Source organism: Argentina silus (assembly GCF_951799395.1).
Source record: "Argentina silus genome assembly, chromosome: 2".
Lineage (NCBI taxonomy): Eukaryota > Metazoa > Chordata > Actinopteri > Argentiniformes > Argentinidae > Argentina > Argentina silus.
The window spans coordinates 2643546-2666785 of NC_139656.1; the positions used below are offsets into that span (position 1 = coordinate 2643546).

General features: G+C 47.7%; 3 protein-coding genes across 4 annotated transcripts in view; 2 read left to right on the forward strand and 1 right to left on the reverse strand.

Moving 5' to 3' along the window:
• Nucleotides 1-256: 256 nt before the first annotated feature.
• LOC310817529 (rho GTPase-activating protein 24) lies at nucleotides 257-5735 on the forward strand. Of its 2 annotated transcripts, none has more exons than XM_083688164.1 (7): nucleotides 257-675; nucleotides 933-1140; nucleotides 1417-1549; nucleotides 1845-1918; nucleotides 2213-2334; nucleotides 3292-4405; nucleotides 4771-5735. In XM_083688164.1, the coding sequence occupies exons 1-7, from the start codon at nucleotides 582-584 to the stop codon at nucleotides 4997-4999; spliced, it is 1974 nt and encodes a 657-aa protein (XP_083544290.1). In that variant the 5' UTR covers nucleotides 257-581; the 3' UTR covers nucleotides 5000-5735. The 2 variants fall into 2 exon arrangements, with proteins under 2 accessions (XP_083544290.1, XP_083544291.1); XM_083688165.1 differs by having other exon boundaries at nucleotides 1420-1549.
• A 1829-nt stretch (nucleotides 5736-7564) lies between these two features.
• Nucleotides 7565-10421, forward strand: rbmx2 (RNA binding motif protein X-linked 2). Its single transcript, XM_083665436.1, has 6 exons — nucleotides 7565-7637; nucleotides 7996-8111; nucleotides 8337-8388; nucleotides 8615-8744; nucleotides 8954-9143; nucleotides 9414-10421. Exons 1-6 carry the CDS (start codon nucleotides 7633-7635, stop codon nucleotides 10073-10075), a joined length of 1155 nt encoding a protein of 384 aa, XP_083521562.1. The 5' UTR covers nucleotides 7565-7632; the 3' UTR covers nucleotides 10076-10421.
• An 8-nt stretch (nucleotides 10422-10429) lies between these two features.
• The window catches only part of siah2l (seven in absentia homolog 2-like), a 21816-nt gene continuing 9005 nt past the window's right edge, over nucleotides 10430-23240 (reverse strand). Inside the window, exon 2 of the mRNA XM_083665437.1 lies at nucleotides 10430-15503. Coding sequence (XP_083521563.1) covers nucleotides 14952-15503 — 552 coding nt within the window. The 3' untranslated portion in view covers nucleotides 10430-14951. The remainder of the gene's footprint in view (nucleotides 15504-23240) is intronic.

Here is a 23240-nt window from a genome sequence, read left to right on the forward strand (position 1 = left end):
GAGTGTGCAACTGTGATATGACGCTGTGGCATGTCACAATGCTGCTTCTTGTAGGATGAAATTCCTGCCTTCCGTTGGAATGCTCATTCATCAGATTAGGCCACATAGCTGAGCTCATGGACCATTGTTGATCATCGGCAAGGAGAGACTGACTCCCCTCGTTTCTCCAGTCAGCAGAGCAAGACCACTTATCTGTTTACCTGGAAGAGAGGGAAAGGAGGAGGAGGAGGAGGAGGAGGAGGGAGAGAAAAGGAGGGAGAACACAGAGTACCAGCCAGGAGAGAGTTTACAAAACAAGTGAGAGGTAGATAGGGGTTGGGGTGGGCGAGGACACCTACTCCTGTGACAAGGACAAGGACAAGGACAAGGACAAGGACAAGGCTGGTCTCTGCAGCGCCAAGCTGTCACAAGCCATCTGAGTGATCCCATAATCCCTCACTGGACAGCCAGAGAGGAGAAGAGAAGGACAAGGAGAAGAAAGGCAAAGGGGAAGAAAGAAAAGAAGAGGAGGGGCTGAGAAAAAGAGAGATTTTGGACTGCGAGAAACTACAATAACAGTTGCTAAAGGAGGAGAAGAGAAGATGCCAGAGAACAAGCAGAGTGTTAGCAGGAGCGGCAGCTACCTGTCTCACTCTGCCTACAGGAAGATCAAGAGGGTGCTGAGCTTCAGTAGGCGTGAGTATCAGAGAGAGAGAGAGAGAGAGAGAGAGAGAGAGATGCTGGCACAAATCTAAAGACAGAGGCACGGTATATCATTGCAGGTGGTTGGGGTGAGGAATGGGGTGAGAAGGGCTGGATGGGAGATGTTTCCAGGAATGGAGGAACGGAACTGATCATTATTTTCCTCTCTGCATACCCCATCCCACACCCTCCTCCCTCCCCCTCCCTCTCCCTCTCCCTCCCCCCTCCCTCTCCCTCCCCCTCCTCCCCAGGTGTGTTTGGCCAGCGGCTGGAGGAGACGGTGCTGTATGAGCGGCGTTACGGGGTTCACATGGCGCCCCTAGTGGTAGAACAGTGCGCTGACTTCATCCGGGACCGGGGTCTGCTGGAGGTGGGTCTGTTTCGTCAGCCGGGCCAGGCCACTCTGGTCAAAGAGCTGCAGGAGGCCTTCGATGCTGGGGAGAAACCCTCCTTTGACAGGTAACCACTGTCTAGTCAACACTTACTACAGGTGTGTGTGTGTGTGTGTGTGTGTGTGTGTGTGTGTGAGTGTGTGTGTATTTGTGTGTGCGTGTGCGTGTGTGTGTGCGTGTGTGCGTGTGTGTGTGTGTGTGTGTGTGTGTGCGCGTGTGCGTGTGCGTGTGTGTGCGTGTGTGTGTGTGTGTGTTTGTGAGGCTTTGTGTGCATGTTGCTTTCTATCATTCATATGGACGTGCTGTATTCTAAGTGTGTGTGTTGGTGTGTGTGTCATCCTAGCAGTACAGACGTGCACACCGTAGCGTCCCTTCTGAAGCTGTATTTAAGAGAACTACCAGAGCCCCTGGTGCCTTTCTCCCGCTACCAGGACTTCCTCATGGTTGGCAAGAATATACCTTCTGAGAGAACACAGGTATGGGGCCATTCACCTGCATGTCCTGTATGTTGTTCCTGGGCTACATCTGATGTACAGATACATACCAGGAACACAAGACACAACACAACCCCTGGCCTGAACTAAATCCTATGGAGGAATCTCATAGATAAAGCTTTACAACAATAACAAAACATCAGCAAGAACTGTTCATACCAATAGAACTGAGATATATCATTCACTTATGATGAACGAATCTGTTATCTGTTATCTCTCTCTCTCTCTTTCTCTCTCTCTATCTCTCCCACCATCTCCTTCTCTTGGTCATGTTCAGGGTTTGTTGGAGCTGAAGATGCTCCTGTATGATCTCCCAGTAGCTAACTTCAACCTGCTCAACTACATCTGCCAGTAAGTCCAACAACCTTTTTAGATTTAGCCACCAAGTGGAAGTGCTGAATTTGAGTCACAATACATGTTCTCAGCTAAGTAGACCAGACTCTGTAGTCTGTGACAGTGGAGGCTGGTGGAGGTAGAAATCGGAGGATATCAAACATGTGTGTTTGATACCATTCCTTATTCCATTCCATTCATTACAATGAGCCATCCCCCGATTTCTACCTCCACCAGCCTCCACTGGTCTGTGACAATATCTATCCTGTCTGATCAAGTCTGATCCAGATGCTTGACTGTCTGCCACCACAGATTCCTGAATGAGGTCCAGTCCTACTCCGGCAGCAACAAGATGAGCACCCAGAACCTGGCTACAGTCTTTGGACCCAACATCCTCAGACCCAAGGCTGAAGATCCAGAGAGTATTATCGGAGGTACGTGTGGAACTATTATTCAGACAGATATAGTTAGATAAAGATCAATTTAGACAGAGAGAAGAAAATAGACCGAGATAGAAAGAGAGAGAAATAGACAGACAGAGTTAGAAATAGACAAAGACAGATATATAGACAGAGAGATAGAGAGACAGAGAGAGAGAGAGAGAGAGAGAGAGAGAGAGAGAGAAATAGACAGACAGAGTTAGAAATAGACAAATATAGATATATAGACAGAGAGATAGAGACAGAGAGAGAGAGAATTAGAGATAGACAATGATTGATACAGTATAGGTAGATAGAGTTAAAGAGACATAGAGAAACATAGATAGAGAGACAGAGAGAGAGATAATTAGAGATAGACAATGATTGATACAGTATAGGTAGATAGAGTTAAAGAGACATAGAGAAACATAGATAGAGAGACAGAGAGAGAGAGAATTAGAGATAGACAATGATTGATACAGTATAGGTAGATAGAGTTAAAGAGACAGAGAGAAACACAGATAGAGAGACAGACTTAGACAGATATAGAGATGGGCAGATATAGCTGAGAGACAGTAAAGACAGAGACAGATATAAACAGATAACGTTAGGGGATATGCCTGTCTGTGTGGCCTTGAGACTGTGTTTATGTCAACAGAGTTGTGCAACCTGGTATATGATGATGCTGTTGTCCAGCTGTCACAATAGAGAGGGTTGTGAGAGGAATTCTTGAAAAAAGAACTCAAGCACACTGGTGTTCTGGTTTGCTCAACAGTAACTTAAAAACAAAGTGTTGTTTTAACCCGACGATGGCCTGTTGACCGAAACATTAGTTTCAAGATCTCATTGTGGAGCATACAATTGAATGCCACCTCTGACTCAGTGTGTGTGTGTGTGTGTGTGTGTGTGTGTGTGTGTGTGTGTGTGTGTGTGTGTGTGTGTGTGTGTGTGTGTGTGTGTGTGTGTGTACAGGGGCAGCTGTGGTGCAGCAGCTGATGTCAGAGCTAATAAGGGAACACCAGAACCTGTTCTCCAGGGAGGGGGCTACGGTGGACCCCCCCAGCACCTCACGGCCTGACTCCTACCCCTGCCAGAGACGGACAGGATGCTACTTCGACGGAGGGCACACCAAGCCCTGTGTCCCACCACGGGATCACCTCTCCCTCCCCCAGCGAGCCCCCCAGCCCTGCGCGCGCCAGCTCTCCCTCCCTCTGATCGGCGAGAGGAGGGGTTCCTCCCTCAGCCCCCCCAATGCTAGCTACACCAGCTTCACCGCCTGCCTGTCCCACACCAACCACCAGCTTCCTGAGGGGCTCTCTCCAGGGAGCCCCCCCATAGCTGGGCCAGTCTACCCCAGGCACACCCAGTCTCAGCCCCGGCCTCATCCCCGATACCAGTCCCAGCCCCAGCCCCAGTCTCCTGGGACAGGAGACCCTGCCTCCCCCCTCTTCACTGCCTCTGCCTCCACAGTTACCCTACAGGCCGATCAGGACCCTGACCACAGCTCAGCAGCGCCGTCTGGTGGCCGAACAGGGACAGTGGATGGGGCAGGGGCAGGGGTAGAGCCGGGCACAGCGGGCACCAGCGGGGGCAGTAGCGAGGCTCAGGACAGCACCCTGTCTGTCTATGACAACCTGGACACACACAAGCGTATGGAGGAGGTCACTGGCGATGGCGAGGTGGAGGGTGAGGCGGACAGCCACGTTGGCACAGCTGAAATGGAGCCAGAGCTAGAAGCAGGCACTGCCAGCATGGCAGACACTAGCTCCTCCTGGTCGTCCTGTGAGGTCCTGCCATTGGATGATACTGGGATGGGGGGCAGGCCCTGTCCCAGACCACGGTCCACTAGGTTCGCCTCCTTCAGGACTGACCCGGGGGAGGACGACCATGCCAACCCCAACTCACCGGCTTCCTCTTCCGCCCCCACCGACGCCCCCCTCAGCACAGGCAGCTCTGAGGTGTTTCTGCCCTCGGCCCCCTTGGACCCCCTGGCCCCCCCGCCTCCCCAGGCTATACACTGTCTCCTGGCTGGACTCAGACAACAGATGGCCAGACAGAGAGCTGAGTACGACACCAAGATCCACAGGTGAGGGCAACTGGGAACTACAATGAAAATACAATAATTTAATAATAATAATTATAATACAATAATTTCAGTATCATAGTAGGCTATAGTATAAATCTGTGATCAGGCCCTGGCATTTGAATTCACCTCCAATTTTATTTTCTTTGATGTTGCTCCCAATGTGTACTGCTTTTATTTTTTGCCTTATAATATAATTGAATATAATCAAAATAATTGTTCACAAAAAAAGAATTCACCTCCAATCAAGTCGCACATAGGCCTATGTGACACCTACTATACAAAGTATACAGTCCCCTGTGTGCTGTTTCTCCTCTCTGCCTACTTCACCGGTCGCCTGTATGCCCTCTCTCTCCTGTCACCCCCAGGTTGGAGCGTCGCAACGAGGCCCTCCATGGGGAGGTGGTGGTACTGCGTGCCAACCTGGAGCAGCAGCGCCGCTGGTACAGCATCGCAGAGATCAAGATACGCAACGTGGAACGCGCCCGGGCAGACGCGGACCGCCGGAACTCCACCCTGCAGCGCGAGATGGAACAGTTCTTTGACACATTCGGAGAGCTCAGTGCTGAGGCCAGACAGAGCGAGCACATCGTTTAGAGCTTTTGATTGGCTCGCTACACAGACCGACTGACAGACCCTGATGATGGCTGCGAGGCCTAAACCTGTGGGGTTTAACAATGAAGAAGCTTTTCTCGATAAAGTGCCATTTGCCTTCCAGGAGTGGCTGAATACATGTCACATATCCAGGTTGATCCTGTTTCTGGGTTGGACTGTGAGGTTGCTACAGAACAGCCTAATTGTTCTTCAGACAGACAGACAGACAGAGACAGACAGACAGACAGACAGACAGACAGACAGACAGACAGACAGACAGACAGACAGACAGACAGACTGACTGACTGACTGACTGACTGACTGACTGACTGACTGACTGACAGACTGGACAGCCAGTCAGCCAGCCCTCCAGCCAGCCAGAGCGCCAGCCGGACAGACAGATTGACTGACAGAGAGACACTCCCTGAGCTCTACACGAGCCAACATCAGGACACATAAGGATAGATCTGAGAAGGCTTGGATATGGAGGCAGCTGGACAGTCCTGGACATGCAGAACTTCAATGGTGACAACCAGAATACATACTAAGTCCTAAGAACATGTACAGTAGGCCTATGGAAAAGATGTCTGAGGTTGTCTAAGCTTATATGACAACCATGGGGTCGATGTAGGGACAAATGGACTCAAGACTTGAAGGAACTGTTGATAAATTAACTGAATGTTTTCTTTGACACATATGAATAACCCTGAGAAATAAATAAAAGATTTGGTAAAGCTTGGAGACAGATCTATCTGATGTGATGTACTTATAATGCAAGAATGCAAAACTGACCCAAGGTCAGTGTCTAGTGGCAATTTCCTTCTGTTTAGTCCATCTCAACCCTGCAGTTCCTCGAACCTAGACTGACAAAGAGAGCAGAGGAACAGAGAGGTTTGGACAGAGAAACAACTAGCTTGGTTCCAGGTCTGTATATGCTTTAACTGACCTGACTCAAATACAAATACAATTACAATTAGGAGTTGGCTACGGTACATGCAGATCTGAGACCAGGATAGCGAATGACAGTCAAAGGTGTTGGCTGAAGCACATACAGATCTGGGACCTGGCTAGAAGACAACAGGCAGAGGACAGCCCAGGGACACATGTACACAGACAAACACAGAGAGGATGTTGATTAGAGATAGATGACAACTGTTCTGTCCTTGTGATGTTACTATTCTCAGGCTCTAAGACACCCTCTGACACTGATTTAGATATGGTGTGTGTGCGTGTGCGTGTGTGCGTGTGTGTGTGTGTGCACATGAAAGCTGATCATAAATAGATCTTTTTTAGAGCTCCTAAGGAGTGAGGTCATATTCTGATTAAGTCTGTCTAAGTTTAAGCTATCGCCAGTGCCATAATTATCAGTGTTTAATGTGGGGTGCCATATGAGCCATTATGACCTATTCAGTTCTTCATCCTTTTCATAAAGTATCCCCCCCCCCCCCCATACGTGGATTTAAAGGGAATGGATTGGCATAGCCTACACTACAGTAGGAACACATGCTTACTGAAGCAAACGTCCCTATGTAAATATAACGATGATGACAACAACTGATCAAGGGTACACGCACACGAATACAAGTCATCTAGTCTATTTATATTGATGAATCAAACATAATACAAAGTTAGAAAGGTTGGAACGAGTGGAGTACATGCGTATTGTATTGGTCTCTCCATCTCTCCCGAGCGCAAAAAGTGTCCAAATAATTTCACTTAATTTTCATTACACAAGGAAAGAACATTGAACAATTTACATTTCTCATAAGTCTCCTTGTGATTTTGGCTTCAAAAGGGTCAGTGGTGCAGCGATTTGTCATCAGAACGCTGTCTCCATCTGTCGGCATTTATCAGTAGCAACCACAGGAAGTTGCAAGCGACGCGCGCTTGGTCGCTAACTGAAGCTGTGTACTCTGAGCGACAATAATCGCCACGTTCCGACAATACGACTTCCGGTTTCGTTTTCGCGACTTCAAAATAAAAGCGCGAGGTAATGGATCGCTGTAAAGTGATGGAATCACAATATTTAGGAATATTCTTCATTAATTAATGAAATATTAAGTAACAGAAAGTATGTACAATTGTATTCGTGCAATTATATGTAATTGTACATAGGGCACATATAATGGACTGTACACAAATGATATTCCAAGGCTAAACATATCAAGTATGCTAGTATACATATCAAGTGTGTTTCAACCATGAGGGGTGTCATACAAATAATTATTGGCCTTTTACTGTTGCCCATCAGTTCAAAGTGCCTCCTCTAGATTACATAGGGAACACATAATGGACTGTACACAAATAATATTCCAAGGCGAAACAAGATTTGTACTACCTACACCTACACATCTACTCAACAACACATCTAGTATATATATATATATCAAGTGAGTTTCAACCATGAGGGGTGTCATACATGTTTATTTCCAGATATAGTTACATATAATTTGTGGTTGCTGTATCCATATTTAGTATTTCTAAATGCTTAAACAGGTTTAACGTGAGTGCTTTTATTTTGAAGAAATCCTCATTTACATACACCCGAGCTAAGTGGGCGGAGTTCCACTATTGTCGTTCACAGAACACAGCTCTAAAGATAGCAGCGTTTTCAAGTCTTGGTTGATAACTTCACCATGAAGTAAGTGGCTTTCTATTACGGATGATATTACTTTTTGTTTGATCAATTATGTCTTCAATGTATACGCTACTCCGTTAGCACTCTTTATTGTTGATACTGCATAATAATGAAGGTTCACAATCGCCATATCAGTGCTGCTAGCTATGCTAACGTCAATGTGGTAGCAAACGCAACGTTGCTGCTTGCAAGCAGTCATACGTATTACGGACGATCGTCAGTTATGAGGCGTAAACAGTTGACAGCTGAGCCCAGCATTGTGATGTGCCACACATCCTACAGACCCCAGATGACACATTCTGTATTGTCTCTAACATATCCCTCTTCTCCTCCTTTATTCTCCCCCCTTCAATCTCCCCAGTCCCCTAACCAAGGTGAAGCTGATCAATGAACTAAACGAGAGAGAGGCTAATCTGGGGGTGAAGGAGACGGTGTCATGGCACTCGGAGTACAAGGACAGCGCCTGGATATTCATTGGTAAGGGGCTGTGTAGGACCTTGTCATAACTTCCCACACATCACAGCCCACACCATACGAGTTATGTTTAGGGTGTACTCTTAATTTGCCAGTAGGTGGCAGCAACGCAGGGAGTGGCTTTTAAAATGAGACAATAGTGCATGGTGGTGAAAACATGGGAGTACGAAGCTTGGCACAAGCTTACAGTGTAGTTTCTGACTCCCGTGTTTCTCTTTCAACCTACAGGTGGCTTTCCATATGAGCTGACAGAGGGTGACATCATCTGTGTATTCTCTCAGTGAGTCCCTTGCAGCTTAATTTCTTCTGCGGCTCTATCTTTACATCAATCTTTCATTGATTGCCTCCCTCCCTAATTTCTCTATCTATCTCTCCATCTGTCTGTCCATCCATCTGTGTGTCCCACCTTTTCATTTATTTCCCCCTCTACCTACCTCCTACCCCAACCTCTAATCTCAATACCCGTCTCCATCACATTGCGTCTAACCCCCCTGGTGGTGTCTCAGGTATGGAGAGATAGCCAACATCAACCTGGTGCGTGATACCAAGACTGGCAAATCCAAGGGCTTCTGCTTCATCTGTTATGAGGATCAGAGGAGCACCATCCTGGCTGTGGACAACTTCAATGGCATTAAGGTAATGCCAAAAAGTGTCGAACGACTTCCTTCAACTGATTCCGTCTGTTGTGTTTATTTTTAAACATATGTTATTCAGCAGCATGTATTATCAGGTATGATCATGTAACACATCATTTGTTGGCTAGTGTCTGTGGTGATGGTGAGTAATGGTGACTCGTCCTCGTCCTCACTCGTCTGTCTTTCTGTCTGTCTGTCTGTCTCACCCAGATAAAGGGGAGGACCATACGAGTGGACCATGTCATGAATTACCGCCCTCCTAAGGACTCGGAGGACATAGATGATGTGACCAAACGGCTGAGGGAGGAGGGCTGTGCCCCCAAAATTCCCAATGCGTCATCCTCCGAGTCGGAGGAGGAAGAGGAGGAGTACACTGTAACTGTGAAGAAGCCCAAGAAAGGTGAGGAGGAGGGTGCGCCTCTGCAAACTGGCTCTGTGCAGACTTCAAAGACAAGACCTGTTTTAACCTGAGAAGACTGCACTGCACTGTCTGTGGCAGAGCTGTCTTTCCAAACCTGGTTTTGACAAGGACACTGAATGTACTAGAGTAGCAGAGGATAATCTGTTGGTGTCAGTTAAAGGTCCAGAATTTTCTTGGTGTGTGTGTGTGTGTGTTAGTGTCAGTCAGCTGACCTGGCCTTACCCCTTCTCTCTCTCATTTTCAACCCAGATAAGAAAGAGAAGAAGAAAAAGAAGAAGGAGAAAAAAGAGAAGAAGAAGGCACTGAAGGAGGAGAAGCAGAGGGAGAGCCGGGCCCAGCAGTCTTCCTCTCCAACTCCCCCAGTTAGAGTGAAGCAGGAGAGAGAGGATGTAGGCTATGACAAATACACACAGAGGGGGGCGCCAGAGGACCGTCTGGCCAGGGGGGAGAGACCTGGATCAGAACAACGGAACCCCAGGGACAGACCGGAGGACGGGGGTTCCCGACATCGCCATGGAGACCAACGTGATGGGGACCGGGAGAGGGGTAGGGAGGAGAAGAGGGGAGATGGAGTAGGAGAAAGGAGGGATGGAGGTGGACAGCACTGGGAGAGTAAGAGACCAGGCAGGGAGGAGAGAGAGAACCCAGACCTGCCTCAGAGAGAGAGAGAGAGAGACAGAACAAGGGAGGGAGAAAGAGAGAGGGCCAATGATAGGAACAGGGACAGAGAAAGAGAACGCGACGGTGATAGAAACAGGGAGAAAGAAAAAGAGACAGAAAAAGACAGGAGCAGAGAGAGAGAAAAAGACAGGGATGGAGATAGGAATAGAGAGAGGGATAGAGAGAGAGATAGGGACAGGTTCAGTAAGCACAGAGAACACAGTCGGGAGGGAGATCACAGGCGGAAGTGAAACTAGTGCCATGAAATCCTCAGACTTTTACCTCCCTAAAGAGAGTCAGAAAGGGACCAGTTCCATAAGCTTTGTCATTAACATAAATGGTTTTCTTTTGTTAGTCTTTCTGCGCCCTGTCAATCTTGCTGGTTTCATGTAATGTGACATGGAGACCGAGCTTTAATTAATTACTTCAGCCATGAGACTGCCAGTTTCCAGGGCAACAGCTTAGCGACATCATTGGCAGGACAAACGGGAACTGGATTTCAAATTAACTTACATCACCTTGAAACACAGTACAGAAGTCACTGCTTTACCTGGATTTGTTGGTTTACTGTAAATAAAAGTTACCCTTACTTTTGTAAACAAAGTGGACTTGAAATTTACTGTTCAACAAGGAAGAGTCTTGACATACAGGTACCATATAAATAATGTTTTATTTGAATTCGATTTCAAGTGATACAGAGACCAAAATAGTAATATGGGTAACACAAGATGGGAGCTTTCTTTGTGCTCCGAAAATAAAGAGGTAACCTTTGGTTAAAAGAAATAATAGATAAAATACCCTCCAGAGAGAAACAACATTGACTGTCCAAAATAACATTACACAATTTGTAATTCAGTGAAGTGTCAACAGACAGACTGAAGATATTAAAGAAAGGGAATAGGTCAGACCAAACAAAGATAGTATTTACATCTACACCAGCTCATACATGCTCAACAGGGTTTCAACTGCTATTCATCTCCATAGCCAATGTCACACCAAATGAGTTTTTAAACATAGTTAATCATCTAGCAAGAGAAAGAGAGAACAAAGCATGGCGACAGAAATATATCCCATAAATAAGTGAAAAAGAAAAACAGAGGTACCACATTTTGTGTGTGTGATCATTAGCCATTTAAAAAAAAGTCTCAAATCCAATAAAGAGGTTATGGGTGTGAAGGAGAGCGTCAAATGTTGGCATTTTTAACTCAGTAAATGTCATCTGTTTCATTAATCCCATCACACGGGAAAATAGCCAATATTAAAGTGAACAGACAAAACAAGCCACCATTTTGTCCTCAGTAGATAGGAGTTAATCTCTCTCTGGGGGTTAACTACTCCTTTCTTAGCTCTCCCAGTGGGGGCCGGGGTCGACGGGGACCTAATCACGATCATGGGGATTTGCTGGCCAACTGAACATTGTCTGTCTGGCTGTGGTTCCCCATTGCCATGCTATTGTTGATGCTATCTGGTTGCTAGGTGATGTGATGTATTGAACACTTCCTGGCAATGGTTTCACTGGTCAGGCTGGGCTGGAGGTCAACCTCTGCCTTGATCCTCAGATCAACACACGGCACAAGTTTTGCTGGGAGTGACAGGACCAATATGGGCTGAACATTATACAGATTACTATAAAATACTGACAGCCACTGACTCTTCAATCTTGCCATACACACTTCTTCACACAAATATACAAAAAAAATGTCCTTTTTTTGTGGATAGAAGAGAAAACACCATTATTATTATTATTATTATTATCATCATCATCAACACTGATAATTTCAATCACTGTAATTTTCCTTAAATGTAAAGCATAAAACATACAGAAAATCAGGTCTGATCACAAACTGTAATGATCACCTCTGAATTCATAATCTGAAACAGAATGCAGTCCCTTGACATTATGGCTTTCTGAAGTTGAACATCATTTTAAAAAGAGTATTCATAATCAGAACAAAGAAGTCTGCACCCATTTCTGTTATAGAAACATCACAGGATTTGGCTAAACGAGAGAAAAGCAATTGGTTCGGTTCTGTCTGTACAAAAGATGCCTATGACATAGTACATACTGATAATAAAATACATGTTTTTTTATTTTCTGATGGAGTTGGTATTTCTGTATTTGTCAGTGTTCTGGAATTTCTGTAAGCCTTGACATGTGTGATTGACAGGTGGATGAGAATGGCTGTGTTCCTTTTCAATGTTCTCGTCCCCTCTAGAGAAGTGGGCATACACATGTCATATGGAACATAACATTGTATGAGAGCACATTGGGGTATGGAGAGCAGAATAGACATGGGCTTTATATAGCCCACATAATGACAGTACTCCTATGACTTGGTGTTCATATCATGGTCTGTAGAGGATTCATATGTGCAACTGAGGAGCAAATAACATTGGATAGGTTGTGGTGATGTGGGCCTAATGGGTGTTTTTATTCATCTGATTGAAAACCGAGTGGAAATAAATTCAGCTGAATGTATTGTCTTTTGTAGACAGTGTTCCTGCCTCTTTTCCCATGAATGTGCTCTCCTATTCATCAATGAAAACACACACAGACCACGGCAGTGAATCTGATTCATGTCAACTGATGCAGCGTCAAGGCCCTTTCAGAGACAGATAGCTTCCATATCCAGTATTCCTAGACAGTGTTGCTTTGCAATAGCGATAGCATAGCTGTTTGGTCAAAATGAGACTTCAATAATAGATATATTCGTTCATCTTTGATGAGGCGGGGACACTGACTAGAAAAGTCGAGGATGTCAGGTACAGGTCAGAAAATAACCTCAAAACCCATCTGTACAATAGCGTACTCATGAACACATAAAATACATTTCAAATCAACACAACACAACAACAGAAAACATCTCCCTCTACAAGTCTTTAGAAAATATATGATCCAACATTTACATATTTCAAATATTTATAAGAAAGACAGAGAGCAGTAGATCTGAGGTGATAGGCAGAGGGATAGAGAGGGTTATGGGTAAACGGCGGACCCCCAGAGGACACCAGCGTCCCCGTGGAGCCCGGTGAGTACAGACATGTCTGTGGTCATCGTCATCAGAGGTATATAGTGGAGAGGTGGGTTCATCATTCCGTTTGGTTCCTCTATGGTAACTATGGTGAGAGGTGAGGGGTTCATGGGTGGATGCCTCCTAAGCCCATTCCTACCCACAATGCCACGGGGCTGTGCCTGGGCAAAAACAGTCCGCTCAAACCAAGAGAGTCCTTTCAAGACACTGCGGCTGGGTGGGAATGACCTGATGTGAGTTATCAGAGGTGCCCTGCCTTCTTAACACAGGACACTCAGCTAGTTACGTTACGTACAAAAGTAAGGCCGTGGTTGGTTGACTGATCAGAGAGGAGCAAGTCTTAAACACCCTCCATACTGCAGTGTATCTGAGAGTGAAAGGACTGAGGGTAAACCGGGTTCTACACCACATCCTGTTTCGAAAGAGGTGTTAAGTGGAACAAACAAACCCAAGATGTGTGTGTATTTACAAAACACGTGCCTGTTGAGTTCTGTTGGTGAGTGGAATAGATTCAGAGGAAACACACACTATCCTAACTGTGGTGATTCCACATGGGAGATGGTCAATGTGCTAGAATTGTTTGAGTGTGTAAACCATCCTACATCAATACATCATTTACCTGACAGCCCTGTCCACCTCAGTGCTTCAAAATCTTTCGACTGAGAAAAACCTTATATTCAAACACACATTCAAGTTTTCTTGATATTGCCACAAACACACACACACACACACACACACACACACACACACACACACAGACACAGACACAGACACAGACACAGACACAGACACAGACACAGACATACACAATAGTGACACTTGAACTTGAGACATAATGCTAGCTTAAACATGACATGACACCCTGTCTTTCTTTTGTGAAATTTAATGAAGAATCAAATCAGCTCACAAAGCCATGTGATTTTTGGGGTATGGAAAGACATCACAATTAACGTTTTGGTCAGCAAAGAAATCAACCTTGGATCCTGGTTTACGACAGGTTTCATACCAAGCTTATGATAGCATTATGTAACCTTCTATGATGAGTTGGTCAAGAGAGCAACACATGACCATAACATCTGCTCTGTTCCTTTATTCTACATGGGGGAGACAGAAATTCAATCTTCTTACAATCAGGTTTCATCACCAATACATACACACAACTCATCAGTCACTGCGTCATGATCATCATCGTTATCTTCATCATCATCATCATAACTCATAGACAAACTGGACAGAATCTTGCTTTATAGCCATGATATAATTGTTGGAGAAGATGTATTTTGCCATTGATGCTCAGAGCAGTAAGGAGGTGGTTAGGTAGCAGTCAGTCCAACCCTGCACCGACGGAGTGAGGCAGCTCATTCGCGCACTCAGCCCCAGATTACGCCCTCAAACATGTCTCTGAGGTCTGATTGGTTCACTGACCAATTTGCTGAAATCTGATTTGCTGTGAAGAGGCTGCGTCTGCAGGGGGGCCACAGTGGAAATGGAGTTGCTTCAAATGTGACCTGACAGCAGCACAAGCTCTGTTCCCCTGGCAGTGCCCTCCTTGCCTGGCACTGGCTGACGGGGGAGGGGGGTGGGGGGGGTGGTGAGGGGCAGGAGCGGAGTTGGGAATGGGGCAGGGTGTTGGGGGGGGGGGGGGGGGGTCCTGGGGCGAGGCAACCTGGGCACAGGTAGGGCATCGGTCATCACTGGCCCAGAACAGGTACACGTTCCCCTTTAGTACACATAGTAAAAGAGGAACAGGCCCCTCCCATCCTCCTGCTGAACTTCTCTACAGAACAGTCTCCATTCAACCACTATGGGGAGCAAACAAGCCTCAAGCAGCAATATACACACACACACACACACACACATTCTCTCCATCTCCCAGCTGTCCTCTCATACACACTCTACTGCCGCATGGCACAGCAGGGCAGGTACAGCACAGCAGCCACTGTCCACTGGTGTCTGTCCTGTGCGTTCGAGCGTGGGCGAAAGCTGCCACTAACCAATCGCTGGCATGTATGTCTTCCATCTGCATGTACGTGTGTATGGTTGTGTTTGCGTTTGATTGTGTGTTTGCATGTTGTGTGTACATATCTAAACACACTCAACACATGGAGATGGTCACGTTGATCCCAAGGTTGCCGTTGTCAGCGAACAGATGGGCGATGGACGTGTCGAACACCAGACAGTCGCTGTTCATGATGGCCGCCGCCACTCCGTCGTGGATGGAGCGGGGCGTGGCCTCCCAGGTGAGCCGGCGCCTGTTGCCGTTGAGCTCCAGGCGGTAGGCGAAGTTCTCGGCCTGCTTGCGCGTGCCGATCAGCAGCACCACGGCGAAGAACTGCTGGTGGCCCTCGTACTTCTCCTGCTTCTCCAGCACCAGCATGAAGTGGTGTCCGAAGCAGCTCTGCATCATCACCCAGTCCACCGCCCCGGGCAGGTTGATGTCCGTGGCCAGGAAAACGATGTCCTCGCCCTGCAGGGTGGTGATGGACTTGTGGGCGTGCATCAGGTGGGGCATGACGGCCTCCAGGGAGCCCTGCCACTTGCAGGAGGCCCCGGGACAGGGACAGGTGTAGGGACGGAACTCACACACCTCCTCGTGCTCTGGTTTCTCGCTGTGGTGGAGGGACAGCAGACAGCCCGCAGACGCGTACTGGAGAGAGAGAGGAGGGGGGGGGAGGAGGGGGGAGGGAGAGAGAGAGAAGGGGGGGAGGAGGGGGGAGGGAGAGAGAGAGAAGGGAGGGAGGAGGGGGGAGGTAGAGATAGGGGGATTATTACTTAGCATTTATTGAATAAACATTCTCATTTACGAAAGGGCGATGGAGGGGAGGAAGAAAGAGAGAAGGAAGACGAGAGTTATGATAGTTATGATATGAGATAGCAGGAGAGGGAAGAAGAAGGGAATGGGGGGGGTAAGAAATATATCGCAAGAGTGGTGGGTGAAGGTCTGAGAAACAAGAGATAGCAGGGGTAGAACGAGAGAGAAATAACTGAGAGAGCTGTGAAACGTGGGGGAGGACACAAATAAAAAGCGGAGTGAGCCAGAGAAAGAGAGTGAAAGAGAGGGAACAAAAGAAAAATGGAAAGGGTTGAGGGAGGGTGGGAGGGCACGTGGAGGGTATGAAGAGTGGTAGATAAAATGAGAGGAGGGGGGGGAGCGGGGAGGAGAGGCATGACAAAAAGAAATGCTAATCAAAAGACCCATGAGATTTGTAATATCACCAGCTAACAGTCTTGAGCACCTGCCCTCCAACCAATGTCACGCATACAAACCGGAGTGTATGTTACTAGGATACGAGGATGAAGAGCGCGGAGGTTGAGCGTGGAAGCCAGTTTCAATCCTGAGTGTGAAAATGTGAGGATTCCAACCAGGGTGTAATATGTGTGCGTGTGTGTCTGTGTGTGTGTGTGTGTGTGTGTGTGTGTGTGTGTGTGTATGTGTGTGTGTGTGTGTGTAAAATATGTGTGTGTGTGTGTGTACAATATGTGTGTGTGTGTGTGTGTGTGTGTGTGTGTGTGTGTGTGTGTGCTATGGTGGCTCAGGCCAATCAAGAAGAGATGAATAGCATAGCTCCAGAGCAGGGCTTTCTTCTTGATTATCTCAGACAGGGAATATCAATGAAGGTCATGCTGGCATTCCCTCCTCCTCCTCCTCCTCCTCCTCCTCCTCCTCTCTCTCCATCTCTTTCCGCCTCCTGCTTAATCTAGTGGAACAGCACCTCTGTAGACCTGTACCCTACGGCTCCACACACCACATACATATTCTGGAGGGAAAAGACCTCGGGACTTGAGGGGGGTAATGACGTGTAACCAACACAAGACTATTACAGTATACTGCTCTTCAAAGGGGAGGCAGGGATACACAACATCATTAGCAATGCTGTAAAAAAAATAAACGTTTGTACCGAAATGTGTACATGCAACCATGTCTCTAAGATATGCATATGCATAGGTCTCTAAGATATGCAGAGAGACAACTGGATAGCTACATTTACATTTACATTAATGGCATTGAGCAGACGCCTCTATCCTATGCGATAGCTTTGGCTACACATGGAGATGGTCACGTTGATCCCCAGCTTGCCGTTGTCAGCGAACAGATGGGCGATGGAGGTGTCGAACACCAGACAGTCGCTGTTCATGATGGCCGCGGCCACTCCGTCGTGGATGGAGCGGGGCGTGGCGTGGCCTCCCAGGTGAGCCGGTGCCTGTTGTCGTTGAGCTCCAGGCGGTAGGCGAAGTTAGCTATTACATGGGAGTGCTGCTGTGTGCAGTATTGAAACGGTTTGAGCAATAAGTGGATTATCTAATGAAAGGTACATTGTGGGGGTGGATTTGGGTGCTTGGCCTGGATAAAGCAGCACAACGGGGGTTTCTGATCAAGTTGAAGCTGGAGTCACACGTCCTGAAGGACAACCAAAAGTACCTCACACAAGGTCAGAAGAGTCTGCTTGTCCAGCCTGTCAATAAGATGCCCGACCTGGGATAAAACAACCTTCTTCTGTGGATGATGGACAGCTCGGATTGAGATACGTGTCAGGACAACCTTCAGGCTCCATAGACTGGGATTCAGAAGCCTCTGGTTTCCAAAGGCTGTCTGGAGTAGGATGGATGGAGCAGCTTCTCCAACTCTGAGAACAGGGCCACTTTTGCTTCGGTTACATTCCTTGAAAAATGTACCCCTTCAACTTCCCTCCTTCCTCATGGTGATCAATCATAAGGGCTAATTGGACAGTTGTGCACCATGCAGTGAGGACCTCTCCATCACCTGCTGTACTCAATTCAGTCACGTCGGTATTCCAAGAAAGGAAGAAAAGAAAGATCCTCTACCTCTCGTTTTCTCGAGGCTTGGGGTTGAGGGAGGGAATAAGGAAGGAGGGGAGGAATGGAGGAGAGGAAAGATGACATGGTGTGAGAGGTGCTTGTGTTTCTGCCCCAGTGAACTGGCAAGTTTCAATATTTGCCCTATTCAATATTAATCTGTGTGGCAAGTCCTGGCTTCCCAGAGAAATCGATGGCCGTGTCTCCCCACTGCTCCAGTGGGTCCTGCCGGAGTGACTAACGGTGAACATGGTGATCCCTGGAAAGGGCAGCTAGGTCTTAACATGTCAGAGGAGAGAGACACCCACCAGTAGCCTGCATCTTACAGAGGTTCTACAATAAGCCTTTTCATCATTGATTTCCCTGTCCTTCCACACAAAGCTCTAATAACACACAATTAAAATTGAGGTTTCTACTATCAGTATCCATCATTTTTAAATGCTTCCAGCCATTCAAATTCCTGTGTTGGCGATTACTTTTCTGTGTGTGCAAATATTTGAGGCCGGTCAGACTTTGTGAAAGTCGGTCTCCTCCTGCCCCCCTCCCTCGGTGTCCCTGGGGGAGTGATCCTCTTATCCACCTTCATTAATGAGTGATTGACAGGATTTGGTACGGTAATCCTGTCGGCGGGGTGCCAGTGATAAAGCTCACTCTCCCCCCTCCTCTCTCCTGAATGAGGGATGAGGGGGTGTGCGGAGTGTGTGCGGTGTGTGTGTGTAGTGTGTGTGTGTGAGGTGGATAAGGCGTAAAAAGTGGGGGATTGGTGAACAAAGGAGAAATGAGCCGTGGTTTCCCCTGTGTTAGCATTAACATTAATTGAATTGAAAACCTTGGGCTAATTTAATTGAATTGTCCATTCGAGATTGCTTCAGCTTCATTGGCCTCAGGGAACAACAAGGCCCAGGCCTAATCCACATCATATGAAAACAACCAGCCAGAGCAAAGCACTCACGTTAGGAACACACCTCCAGATGGAGTCACAGATCAAACCCTTGAGTGTCACAGCTGAGGGGAACCTCCTCCTGACCCAGCGAGGCAATAACAGTGATTGTACAACGTCCCACCCCCATCCACTCCTCCTGACTGTGTATGTCTGTGTCTGTGTGTCAGACTAATAGCACATCCTCTGTGGTGTACTGCAGAGTCTCAGGGGTTTCATCCAGTGAAGGAGCCCCCAGGGAACAATAGCTATGGCCCAACGCATGTCAACCTGAGTTCTGTACACTATGTCAATGGCACAGGCGCGCGCGCACACACACACACACACACACACACACACACACACACACACAACGCAAACAAGCGCACCATACGCACCCCCACACCTCTGCTCAGCTCACCCACACAATTAAAAAATCAATTTAGCTCTCTAAACCGAGAGTGAAAAACCAACCGGTTTGTTGGCTAATCCCTCGATACTCACAAAAGCTCCCGAATTCGCCAGTGGCAGCAAATACAGTGTTTTCTTCCTCTGCACTCTCTCCCTCTTATTTTAATTAAACCTTCTAATCTACCCTGGTGCCGGGCTCTGGAGGCCTGGTGAAATAATAACTAAAGCATTCTCTTTCTAGTGCAGACGGAGGCCAAGGCCCTGGCAGCAGAAGACAGGCCTGTGGAGAAGCAACAAAGACCAGCCCAGCCACTGGCTGCTCAATTATTGAACAACATCCGCATTTAAGTTGCAAATCATCTCCACAGCCCACTTGGGGAGTGAGGGGAGCCTTTACTGGAGGCCTGGTGAGTTCCTGGACTGGAATTTTACATAGATACAAAAACAAAAACAGATGTTCTAAAATGCCTGGAGGCTCACATAGATTGCTAGTGAAATTCTAAATGTATGTCATCGTCATGAGTGTGGTCTATTGTTCATGTTGTAGTGTGTCTCCTCAGCAAACTGATGTCCATAAACGAGCCAAGCCAACCTTGACTCTTGACAACATTAAAATGTTTAAATATGTGAATGGGCCAAATTAGAGAACATTGGTAAGACATGTGACCACCTTGAGTCTGGGGTGCTATATAGACACCATCCAGTGAAATCATCTAGCCCATAATAATAACCACCACCCTCTACCAGCTGAGAAAGCTTCTCCCCTTGCCCTGAGAGAGACAGGACCACCAACCAATAAGTCTGTGCTGAGCAGGGGGAGAACATGCAGGCCTGTTCTAACAGTTAAAAGTAGTTCTCTACACTGAATAATTCATCCGCTTGGCAGACACCCTTTAGCCTGGCCAACTTGCTCTCCACTGGGCCAGAGGACTTAGGAGCGCCTAAAGAGGCTGTCTGGTGTGTCTGATGGGCGGGTATCGACTGAGCTGAGGCGTTTTGGTCGGAAGCTCTCCTCAGGTAAATGGCATATAAGAGAGAGTCAGCGTCATCCAGGACTTTGGCCCATCAGGCCTTTGTTCTGTGTTGCTGCAGAGCCGTGACTCTGCAGAGTCATCAGTCCTCCTAAGTGGCTGGGCTGACAGGACAGGGCTGAGAGACGAGGCCAGGTTAATGGGTTGCTCTCAGACTAACGTGATGAAAAACCTTACAGGTTAGTCTGTTAAGTAGAAGGTCTGCGGATTGCAGCCTTTGACCGTGCTTGCTTGCACCACTTTAGTCGCTTAAAAACATGCATGATAGAAAGGTTTCCTTCCTAGAAACTTGGCTTGAAGTGGATTTGAAGTGGAGAGGATTTGTTTTGTTGTGTGTGTGTGTGTGTGTGTGTGTGTGTGTGTAAGCAGGTCCCCAGAGACAGGGCCCTGAGGAGTGACGGTGCTGACTGAGGGGACTTTACCGCCTCCACATTCAGTGCCCTGCAACCTGCCAACCTACACCCTCCTGCTCTCTGCCGTGGCTCTCTCTCCATGGATAGGAGGGGTGTCCCGGGAGACAAAGAGAGAAAGCAAAACAGGAAGAAAAATAAAGAAATAAAAAGAAGGGAGAGAAAGCACAAAAGGTCAGAGAGCAAGAGAAAGGGAGAGGGAAACATGGAGAGAAACAGAAGACGTACAGGAAAAAACAAATCAATTGGGAACAGATGAGAAAAAGAAGGGGGGGGGGAGCGAGAAAGACAGCAGGTGTGGTCATGCTTCCTGTAAAAGCCTGCCTTCCTGGCACTCTGGGTAGCGTGATGTCATAGTCGGAGCTGGATTAACAGAGTGGCCAGAGGCTCGTGTGTCCTGGAGTCATCCAGCTGCCAGACATCAGGGCTCAGGTTCCCCCCTTGTCAGGAGAGAGTCCCAGAGGCCCCTGCAACCTCCTCTCCATACTGCCCGCCACCACCACCACCACCACCACCACCACCACCACCACCACCACCACCATAGAAAATGAGTCAAACGGACACGGTCCCTCAGACCATGGCAATTTGGCTACGACACCAAACAATGGCAGACATGGAACTGTAAACATAATTGCCATGGTAATCATTGTGATTGCGAGAGAAGCAAACAATTCGGAGGCGGCACCATAGCAACTAAGCATCACCCCCCCCCCCATCCAATCTACTCCATACTGCCCCCCACCTCCCACCCAATCTACTCCATACTGCCCCCCACCTCCCACCCAATCTACGCCATACTGCCCCCTACCCCCTACCCCCCCATCCAATCTACTCCATACTGCCCCCCACCTCCCACCCAATCTACTCCACACTGCCCCCCCACCTCCCACCCAATCTACTCCATACTGCCCCCTACCCCCCCACCCAATCTACTCCATACTGCCCCCCCACCTCCACAACCAATCTACTCCATACTGCCCCCCACTACCACAACTACCCCCTGGCCTGCAGCCTACCCCCCACTACCACAATTACCCCCTGGCCTGCACCCTACCCCCCACCACCACCACAACTACCCCCTGGTCGGAACCCTCCACTCTACTGCCCAGTCACACACTGGGATCAATAGCAATCTGGCTAAAAGTTTGGGATGAAATTGCTGAGCTGTGAGAGAGAGAGAGAGAGACTGTAATTGGGTTACAGAGAGGAATCAGATATCTCAGATAGAAAGCCAGTCACATCCCATTCCCTCTCTCTCGTTCCTTGTTTTTGTCTTCTTTTCTCTCATTCTATCCCTCCAACCACGAGAGGAGAATGCTATTCTTAGAACATGACTGCCCTTCATGAGCCAACACTGAATATTCAACATGCAGGCAGAAAAGCAAGACAAAAAAGATGAGCCTAAATCTTTCTGGTAAAAAATCCCCAAAAAACACTCCCTCCAAAAAAAGAAAAATCAACATCTATGGTGACAGGGTCCCCAATGATACATGTTAAAACAAAAACACTTATGGAAACTCTGAAAACGCATATGGAAACTCTGAGGGGACAAAAACACCTGCAAGTCAACGATGAGAAATGTAACAGTGTTAAAGGTATACACGATTACTCACCTTGCCCCCAGGCAGTGGTTTGGTGCGGCAGACTGGCCGAGTCACACCCCCCACCCCGACCCTGACCTCTGTACTGGCCCCAGTCGCGACCCCGGCGCTGACTCCGCGATGGCGGTGCCAGCCCAGTAGGCAGCGCCACTGAGCAAACTCCCGCAGGAGAGGCAGACAGGAGGCCGGGCACAGCATGGTGAGTGTAAGAAACTGCCACACACACACACACACACACACACGCTGACTGTCGAACACACACACACACACACACACACACTTCTCTCAACCAATTTCACGCACCAGTGAGCCTTTACTATACGCCCTACGAGACCTATCAATGCCTACGGTCTTGCTTTACAATCGGATCCAATCGCAATCTCAATGCCTGTCTCCTAAAGTCCAGCTGGATTCACTAGTGTATAGTGTAAGCCTAGAGTCCTTTGCGCACCAAATACCGTAGTTATAGAACGACCCTCAACAACAAAGCAGGTAAGAGAGAGGGGTGCGACAGCTGGTCCGCTGAACACACACAAGCAATGCGAGTCTAAAATAGATGTACTGTAACACCCAGGCTGATGTCTCAGCAGATACACTGGGAACACTGTTCTACTGAAGCCTGAAAAGAAGGGAGAGTTGAGTCCCAAACATCTGTTTCGCGGTGTGAATGGTGTGTCTGTCTGTAAGTCTGTGTGTGAGAATGTGTATGAACGGTGTGTGTGTGTGTGTGTGTGTGTGTGTGTGTGTGTGTGAGTGAGTCCTGAGAATCCTATCACACACTAGGCCCCTACCTCCAGAACTAATCCTGCTAAGCTCAAACACACATTGTGCCTCTGACAGAAAACACATTGAGAGGCAGCTGTTTTTCTTCCACTGGCCAAAACAAAGCCATGAGGAGCTAGCTACTGTGTTGGAATTCAGCCCTCTCTCACACACACAAACACTGTGTCTGCTCTGCACAGCTGACGACCTCACTGTTCACTACTCAGAGAGAACATTCAGTACCAGCGTTGTCTCAGCTACAGAGCAATGACTTCACTTCCAAACACAGTGCAATGACTTTACTTACAAACACACATAATGACTTCGCTTCCAAACACAGCGCAAGTACTTCACTTCTGATTGTGACTCATACACACTAACGCTCCATCATCCACAAACCGAGACAGAGGCAGTATCTCCACTAGAGAATATCAA